At 47.7% G+C, this 9,350-nt stretch overlaps 1 protein-coding gene across 2 annotated transcripts in view; it reads right to left on the bottom strand.

The window, feature by feature from the left end:
- Positions 1-164: 164 nt before the first annotated feature.
- Positions 165-9,350, bottom strand: part of OTUD4 (OTU deubiquitinase 4) — a gene marked incomplete at both ends in the record, with an annotated part of 34,754 nt that continues 25,568 nt past the window's right edge. For both annotated transcript variants that reach the window (XM_084245973.1, XM_084245974.1), the window contains 8 exons: positions 165-1,352; positions 2,233-2,273; positions 3,193-3,453; positions 4,003-4,141; positions 5,725-5,805; positions 6,598-6,653; positions 6,938-7,061; positions 8,830-8,992. In XM_084245973.1, coding sequence (XP_084102099.1) covers positions 165-1,352; positions 2,233-2,273; positions 3,193-3,453; positions 4,003-4,141; positions 5,725-5,805; positions 6,598-6,653; positions 6,938-7,061; positions 8,830-8,992 — 2,053 coding nt within the window. The remainder of the gene's footprint in view (positions 1,353-2,232; positions 2,274-3,192; positions 3,454-4,002; positions 4,142-5,724; positions 5,806-6,597; positions 6,654-6,937; positions 7,062-8,829; positions 8,993-9,350) is intronic.

Genomic DNA, 9,350 nt, shown 5'->3' with positions numbered 1-9,350 from the left:
ATCACCCTATAAATAATGAACAGAATCTGAACAGAGGGAGGCGCGACGCCCGGGGCACCCCGACCCCGACTCTCGCCCGCGGTGGGCGGGCGCCGGGAGGGAGGAGACCGTTGGAGGAGGGTTTGATGTCACCATCACCGTCACCGTCACGCCTTCCAGGCGGCTCAGGGGTGCTGCCCGCGGTGGGCGTCGCCCATGCCCGAGCGCCGGCGGTCCCCGCGGAAGGGGCGCGCGCGGGCGCCGCGCGGGGGGAACGGGGCGTCGTCGCGGCCGCGGCCCGGCGCCCCCTTCCAGGCCTCCTCGCCGCGCGCGTGCGGGAAGCCGCGCCCCGCGCCCCAGTCGCCCTTGAACTTCCTGCCGCCGTAGGCCTGGCTGTAGAACTGCTTGGCCTTGCCGCCGCGCAGGATGCTGCTCACGTCGCCCTCGTCCTCCGAGCTCTCCTCCTTTGGTCGCTGCGCCCTGCCCTCCGCGCTGCCGGGTCCGGGGCCCGCGTCGGCGGCCGCCTTGGGGTCCTTCCTGCTCCCCGGCTTCTCCTTCAGGCTGGGAATGGTCCGTCTGGGCTCCGCGTCCGCCTCTCTGCTGAGGATCTGCGCGGGCGGGTGGGCCTGGCCCTCCGCCCCGGCAGGGAGGGCGGCGCCGGCCGGGTCGGCCTTCGGGGTCTGGGACGCCTGCTCGGCCTGGGCCTCGGGCCTGCGGGGGCCCCGGGGCTCGGGGATTGCGCCCTCGGCGCCCCGCTGCTCCGCGCACTCGCCGGCCGCTGCGGGCCCGCACTCCCCGGACAGGTGCAGCGTCTCCAGGGGCAGGTCCAGGTCTCCCTTCTCGTCGGCGGGCACCACAAGGTTCTGCCTCAGGACCGGGTTTTCCACGAAGCCCTGGAAGGGGCATCCATACCAGACCGGAGGGAAGAAGGGGGGCGCGATGGGGACCGGGCCCAGGAAGGGGTTGGGGCCGAAGGACGGCGGTGGAAACAGGCTCTTGCCGCTGAGCGACTCCTCGTATTCAGAGTGGAGAAGCTGCCCCGAGTTTTCCGACTCGAGGTCAGCCTGGTAGGGCAACTGCCCGTGGCCGTCCGACACCTGAGACGGGGGGAGAACCAGCGGCGACGAAAACGCGGGCGGGCCCATCTCGGCGGCTGGCATCTGCCCGTTGACGCCGGCCTGGGTCTGCAGGGGGAAGTGCGCGTCCGTGCAGGCACAGTCACTGTCACCCTGGCCGGAAGGGGCTTCCTGAAACCAAGGATTGTGAGGATACACAGGGACCGGGACCTTGGGGTACATCCTGCAGGCTGCCAGGTAGGCCTGGTGCAGAGGGTACAGGTAAGAATGCGGGGCCCACATAGGACAACTGTAAGCCTAAAAGAGACCAAAACAGGAAGGGGAAGGGGCGTTAGAGGCGCTTGCAAATCTCTCCTACCTGCAGACACTGTATAATCTGCAGGCCAAACACCAGACACCACGACGCACAGGATGAAAGGGAATTACTAACAAGTCACTGCCTTAAGACTCCATTCCTTTCTCCTATCCTGACTCCAATCCAAGGTCCGGGGACAGAGCTACATGGGGACCGCACAGTGGTCCCACCCAGAGATTACCATGATTACTCCCGTCCTTCGGATATGACTGCATGGAAACAATTTTGGGTGGCGCAGATCTCAACACCAGCATCATCAGGCTCTTGAGCCTCTGGCTTCTACTATCTCAAGTGCCTGGCTTAACCTGAGTTCATGACCTCACTCACTGTGTGACCCCATGACAACTAGTTAACCAGCATGAACCCGTTCCGCCAGAAAAAAAGCTGTACAGGAGCAGATGATCTCCAGTTCTAAGAGTTCCCAGAACACCCCAAACACCAGGACTAAAGAGAGGCCATCTCTGGTCAGCCAGGGGGATGCAGTGAGATTCTCTAAACACTTGCCTCTACAAGGAGAATGAGCCCCATTCCACGGGGAAGGCTGGGCTCCACACACTGAGCCGAGTCTGTCACCTAATTCCTCAGGGAGGGCACTTCCAGGAGGCCACCCAGGGATGGGGGTTACATTCTGAATACACCCACAGGGTTAAACAAAAACCAGAGCCTCGACAACCACCAAAAAAACCCAGAGAACTAGAAATGCCAGTTCAGATAATGAGACATAGCAAGTAAACGATAGGTTACTGGCAGGACAAGAGTTAAGGTATTTAAATATCAGTAATTTAACACATTATTAACTTTAAAATGATAAAATGTAAATACCTTTACACCAAGATTGAAGAAGAATCGAAGAATGTTCTTATCTGAAAATAACATAATCATCACTCACTAAAATGATAGAAAAATCATAAAGCTTTTTCCCATTATCTTCAAATAATATCTAAAGACAGTTTTGCTACTGGTTTGTTAGAGTAAAATATTAACACAGTAATATAAACACACCAGGTTCTGTTACTCTGGGACAGGTGCAGCATGTGTTGTCTATGGTAACATCTGAGCCCCTATGTGGCTTATGACTGAGATTTTTGTCTGATTAAAATTAAATCTACAAAAAGGAAACTTGGGTGTTGATATTTCCTCTTTGACTTCCCTGTAAGGTTTTAAAAATTATGAAATAAAAATGTTGGGGGATAAGGATAAAAGCAATGTAATCCCAACTCCTCCACAGCTGAGGCTAGTGAAGACACGAGTCCAGCTCCCTGCGGACTTAAATGTCAATCACCGACCAACAAGTCTCCACTTAAATCCAGTAAAGAACACAGCTAATTGCATCGCTTTCAGTTTTTCTAAAGATAAGAAATTTTGAGAAGTAAAAATTCCTTTGGGGGGGGGGTAAACTTTTAGGAGAATTCTTTATAAGGCAAACACTTGAGTGTGGCGCTACACTGACCACTACTTTGTATTAGTCATTCTTTGTCCAATTTCTTTCATAGGTGAAGAATGAGGAGTTCAGACCAGTGAAAACTCAGTAATGTTTCCTTAGCAGGTTAGTGACACTGTCAAGTTTTAAATTTAAAATGGTTTTAAACTATTTCTGAAAAAAATGACACAAGAGGAAGGGCAGTTTAAACATACAAAAGCCGACATCCATCCAAGTCTGAAAGAGGCGCCTTGCTCTGCCCTCCCCCGCCATGGCCTCCAGCTGCCTCAGGAACAGGACCAGCCTCCTCTCTTCAGAGAGCTGTACTTGATAATGACACTGAGCCTGGAGAAGGCACTCACCTTTAGGCAGGTCCTCCCCGGTGGGACACAGTGAATACGGTGGTGCAATGGCTCGATCCCCCTTTTCATTATAAGGAAACCCGGGATAGAGCGGGTCTTGGTAAAGGCTCAGTGTCTGAGGCAAAGGCATCATGGGCTGGTTAACTGCCTGTATCGACACAGGGACTGGAGAGGGTGTCAGATGAGCTTGGGAAACAGCAGAATCGGGTCCACTGGTCAGGGTCTGTGTCACTGACAAAACAGGAATTTGAGCAGGGACACCTACCGAAGAAAGGAAGTAAACGCCATAAAATGGTGAAAATATTTCTCCTCTACAAATGAAAGTTTACGTTAAGCTAAAAAGTACAGAATGTTGTACAACTGACACAGGGAACAAAAGAACATGCACTGAAGCAACCTAAAGTGCTCTTCCTATCAACCAGGGTGCGCCCCCGAGGCGGCGCTCAGGAAACAGCTGGGAGGCGTCTTCTGAGGTACGTGGGACGCAGGGTGGACAAAGGACTGCATGGGGTCTGCCAAGGGCGGGGCCCAGAGGAGGCACCAAGGTGGGGGCCAGTGCAGAGCACCAAAGCAACCAGAGAGATAAGCAAGAGCCAGTCACGGTGTCCTGAGGTTCTGAGGATATACTGCACAGGAATGGCACCCACGGGGCCTCTGCCTGACCCTGCCCGGAGCAGAGCAGAGGATCACAAGAAAGCAGGAGGCTCCACACACCTAGCCCTGCTGAGTCAAATTCTCACTAAGAATCTCAAGTCTCTGACTTGGAAGGCCGTTCGTTGGTTCAGAGGATTTTTAAAATTGTTCTCTAACCTGTTGGTCCAAAAGTTGTAGGTTCACTTGGCCAGGCTGGCACAGTGGCTGGTAAAGAAGGCACCGCAGGGGTTAGGTGTACCTCTGGAGAAACTAGAAGGGGGGCTGGATTCGATGAAGACACGTGTTCTGCTGGCTTCTTCAAGACAAGGGGGCAGAAAACAACAAGAGTTCATTGCACTTAACACTAATTCTAAGCACCTAATGCCTTGAGTTGTCTGCCTTTCATACCACCAAGTTTCTATACAAATGGTCTTTCACAGCCTTAGAAAAAACACAGAAGAAACACATCAATCTGGGCCTCCCTGGTGGCGCAAGGGCTTAAGTCTCAGCACTATGAAGCTATAGGCAGCCACTGCAATAGGACTTTGATACCCAATCAGGGAGCTGACCCACATGGCACACCTGCTGCGCCTTACCCGCGCTGCTCCCCTCAGCCGTGTATTTCAGTCAGTCTGTCTGTTCTGCTCCCCACTCTATATCTCTGGTGATTTAAAATCTTTAAAAAAGATTTATTTATGCATACAAGAACCGGGGTACAGGCCAGATGTACGGGGGTGGGGGGTCAGAGGATTCACGAGAGAGACAGAATGGGGATCAGAACAGGTGGAATGACTGAAATACACTGCTGAGGGGAGCAGCGGGCAAATCAGGAGAGGTCTGCTGTGTCATGTGGGTAGCTCCCTGGTCCGCGATCGAACTCATGTTGCAGTGGCTGCAGATAGCTTCACAGGTTGCGTCTTAACCCCTAGTGCCACCAGGGAGGCCCAAAATAAATCTTTTTAAAAACCGCATTAAGGGGCCTCCCTGGTGGCGTAAGGGTTTAAGACGCAACCTATGAAGCTGTCTGCAGGTGCTGTAGAACGAGTTCAATCCCAGGCCAGGGAGCTACCCCCATGACACAGCAGACCTCTCCCGACTCGCCCGCTGCTCCCCTCAGCAGTGTATTTCAGTACATCTACCTGTTCTGTTCCCCACTCTGTCTCTGGTGAATCCTCTCACACCCCACACCTCTTGCCTGTACCCCAGTTCTTGTATGCATAAATATTTAAAAATAATAAATAAAAACCACATAAATCTGATCCCAGCCCAAAGTCACAGACGTCACTGGCAGTTTAGAAACAAATTCTAAGCAACTTGAACACAGTGCTTTTCAGGTAAGGAAGCAAAACCACTGCAATCACCTTGAGATTCATGAGCTATTTAGAAAAGCTCCTCACACAAAAACTGCTTCTGGACAAAAAGGACTGTAAGGCAGGGCATGTACAAGAACATTCTCTGCTCCTGAGAGTCCAGACCAAGAGCCAAGTGTCCACTAGAACTAAGGGTCCCTCATCACTAAATCTGAAATTGGTATTGCTTTTTTGAAATGTATATTTTTCTAATCTCTTTAGTCATAACATTCCCTCTCTCTGCAAAAAGTAACAGAGAGGCAAACAATTCTTTAAAGTTTGAAACTAAACATATTCATTAATTCCCTAACAAAAATCTAATTTTCAAACCAACCTACCACAAAGGTATCAAGTAAAAGCTTATTCAAAATCAATACGGAATGGCTTCCATGTCCAGAAAACAATTATAAAAATTACATTCCATCAAAACTGAAAACATTCTAGACTATATTCTCCCATTTCCCATACAGATGTTTTCTTTTTGTAAATGACCTTCTAGAGTTAAGACACCCTGAGGGGGGAGCAGTGTCAGATCCAACACCAAACTCACTTGTTCCGCAGGTGGCGGGCACTCTAATTTCTTTGACTTTGACGGTGATGAATCTCTTGCACATTTATCATCGCTAATATTCTTCATAAACAACAACAAAAAAAAAAAAAACAACAAAAAAAAGATGTAATTTTGTATTTCAAAGACACCCATTATAAGACAATGGTGGGTGCCTTTATAGTTCACCCCAGCAGGTCCCAACTGTGCCCTCTCTCTGCTATTTCTATTTTACTTTCTCAATCTGGTCCTCAAGAGTTAGGCTCCTGTGCTTGCACATCTTGATTTGGGCAGTTTTTTACAGGGGACAATGGAAACATGGTTTCAAGACAGACTTGTCCTTAAAACATTTCAATCTAGGGCCTCCCCTGGTGGTGCAGGAGGTTGAGCGCAGCGCTGTAAAGCTGTGCCCAGCCTCTGCGCTGGCGAGGGTCCCACATGGCGCAGGAGACCTCTCCTGTTGTGCCCGCTGCTCCCCTCAGCAGTGTATTTCGGTCAGTCTGCCTCTTCTGTTCTCCGCTCTGTCTCTGGTGAATCCTCTCCCCCTCCCGCGCATCCGGCCTGTACCCCAGCTCTTGTATGCATGAATAAATAAATCTTTAAAAAAAATTTTCTATCTACTACAGAGTATGGAGAATAAAAGCTATTTCACTAATCAGAGAAGGTATCAAATCGTACCTTGAAGACACAGTTCTAATCTGTGAGTAAATTCTCCACAATCACAATCTCTTTTCCCCATTTTTTTCTCTGCTTTTCTGCTTCCTAACATATAACTAAAAAATGACGGAATCATGTCCATCTGCTCCTTGCAGTTCCTCCTGCTGTGCTAGCCCCGTGCTAAGGAGAAAGGAAATGCTAAGTACTTCAAACTCTTACCTCCAATGTGCTTGGCTCGGGTTTTCTATCCAAGTGAACATGTCCATGGAGCAAGTCTGTAACAAGTCATGATAAAAAACAGCATCAGTCACCAGTCAGGGTGGAACACAGAAGAATAAATGAAGACAGAGAAGGTCAAAAGTGCTACTGAGCCATGTTTAGTCAGTGAAGACTGCAGTTTTCAAAATAACATTTAATGTTTTAGCGTGCGTCCGTGTTTCTTTGCAACATCGAGATATGTCACTAAACTGCTTCAAGACTTTTGAAAGGTTCCTTTCCAATGGAGGACTTTAAATCAAACACAGGCCTCCAGCATCTGCTTTGCAGTGAAGTAACAGACCTTTATCTTTTCTTTCTTCAGTCTCCACTCTCCGCCTGCTTCCTTTCCTATCACTTGCATGTGATGATTTTCTCTGGATGGATGGGTTGCTACTCTGAGAGGCAGGCTGACTGACAGAGGAGCTCTTAAAATGAAAAGAAAAAAAAAAACACTGTGTGTTAAGATACTCCCACAAAATACATGAACAAAAGTCTTATAATCAACCGTATTCTTCATACATCTGACTGAAAAGAAAATCTCAAAATTTCATAACCTTATATTCTTTATACTTCCCAAATTAAACCAAAAGGGGGAAAAGGGGGGGGGGGGCCTAAAGGTTCTTATTTAATGATATTCTACAGTATAGGCTTACTAAAAATGTATTCAGCAATCAATCTATGGATTAAAGCAGTAGTTAGACTTTGTCATGACCCCATTCAGGAGTCCCCATGAGCAAACCCTGACGTTGTAACTTACATTCTTTGCAGAGACCCTCCAGGCAGGCATGCAGAACTTTATCTTTTGTGGGGGAAAAATCCCAAATCAACAGTTAACAGTGCACAACAGGGTGTTATCCCAGAGGTGCTACTGTCAGCGAATGACTCAAACTCTCCTCCTAAGGGTCTTGTGAAACAAAGAGGCTGAAGCAAATCAGCTTAAAAAGCTGATACTTCCACATCCTATGTAAGTGTTCCACACAGCTCAAGTTTTATAGAAGGCAAGTCTGAGTCACTATGAAACCCAAGATGGGCTCAAACTACCCAGCCTAAAAATAATGAATATGAAGACCCATTTTTCCATTTTAATTAAAAAAAAAAAAAAATGCAATCTGTTCCCACATGAAGTAGTGGTATTTTATTCACTTACTAACTGAAAAAAGGTTCAAAAGTTATAAGCCTAAGTGATTATGTAGTTTGTCACATAGATGTTAAGGAAAAACAACATGGCATGACAAACAAATGCACTTAGCATACAGATCACATGTAATTCAAATGTGGATATGGAATAATAGATATTCTTCCAGTAATTCCTGAGCCCCAACCCCTAGTACCAGACAATGATGACCTGGTACCAGGTCAGCTGTTTCCAACTGAGCATGTCAGACCTTCAAAGGATTCCAGGAGATTGAGTGTGTGGTGCCTGCCCGGTTTATACAGGTATGGTGGGCAGGCGCTTATACTATGTTTTTTTCCCACTGTTGGGAAAAGTGCTCAACCACCATTATGGATCAGTTATTTGGGGACCACTTACCAATATTTTAAAGACTGTAGGCATAGAGTTCCCAATGCCCCCAGAATGAACTCATTACCCTCCCCCATGCAGCCCATGAGCCTCGTCAGAGAATTTACTTCACTCTACTTGAGAACTGGTTTCCCTTCTGGTTCTCCCAAAGGAATGAGGAAATCTGAAGGTAGAGAACATTTCTCTCATCAGGGAAGAATCTGTATAGCCTGGAGCTGACCATGTCGAGCAAGGACACAGGGCACGCTGGCAGGCACTGCACCTCCCACAGCGGGACCCACGCTGCCCGTGGGCTCTGCCAGGCTCTGCTACATTACCGAGGAGCTCTGAAGGGTCTTCTTATTCCACAAGTAGAGCTTGGTAAATGAATTCTGAACCTCTACTGCACATAACTTTGACAAGCAAAAAATAAATGTTTTGATTCGAAAGAAAATACTGAATCAAACTCACACTGAGCTAACCAATTTAATCACCTCCCTTGACACCAGTTAGTCTTATCTTCAGATCTCTTCTTTCTCAAGGAAATGTGAAAAGGAGGGGGGCAGACATGATTGCTAAGTACCTTTCAGTATAAAAATTGTGTATCCACCATTAGCAACTATAGTCAATATAGAAACTGAAATAAGCAGAAACTGCCCCAATAGTGACTTGTCAAATCAGCCTGTACATACGGAAAGGGCTGGGAAAGCCTGTTCGTCTCTGTTCTGAATCTCGTAGAGCAAGCGAGATTCTTCTATAGCTTGCTTCTCTCTTCGCTCCTCTGGGGAGAGGCCAAAATAGTTAGATTCTCGACTCGTGTGATCAAAATCCTCAGCTCTCTCACGATCAGATTTTCTGTTAAATAAAACATTCTTGTCATGAAAAAACAAAAGACAAAATGCATTGAGTACCTAAAATGACCTGTTTTTTACTGATTTAGAAGTTCCTGTACATTAGGCTACATTAAAGTCAAGAGGACAACCTATAATTTGGGGGTCCTGAGAGGGCGACGGCAGTGATGCAGGATACAACTTACTTTCATGTGATACAGAAATAATGGTTTTTTTTTTTTCTTTTTATCAGGACAGAAATGTAAGCACTGTATTCTTCATACCATATTCTAATATCATTAAGAATTCACTCTCAAAAAAGAAAGGGCAAGTTACTAGTTTAGGTCTCAAAATCACTGTCTGTCCAAGTAATGAAGAAAAGG

Source organism: Talpa europaea, assembly GCF_964194135.1.
Source record: "Talpa europaea genome assembly, chromosome: 10".
Taxonomy (NCBI): Eukaryota; Metazoa; Chordata; class Mammalia; order Eulipotyphla; family Talpidae; genus Talpa; species Talpa europaea.
Note: the sequence above shows the minus strand (reverse complement) of the source record. Positions and strands in the feature narration are given on the sequence as shown.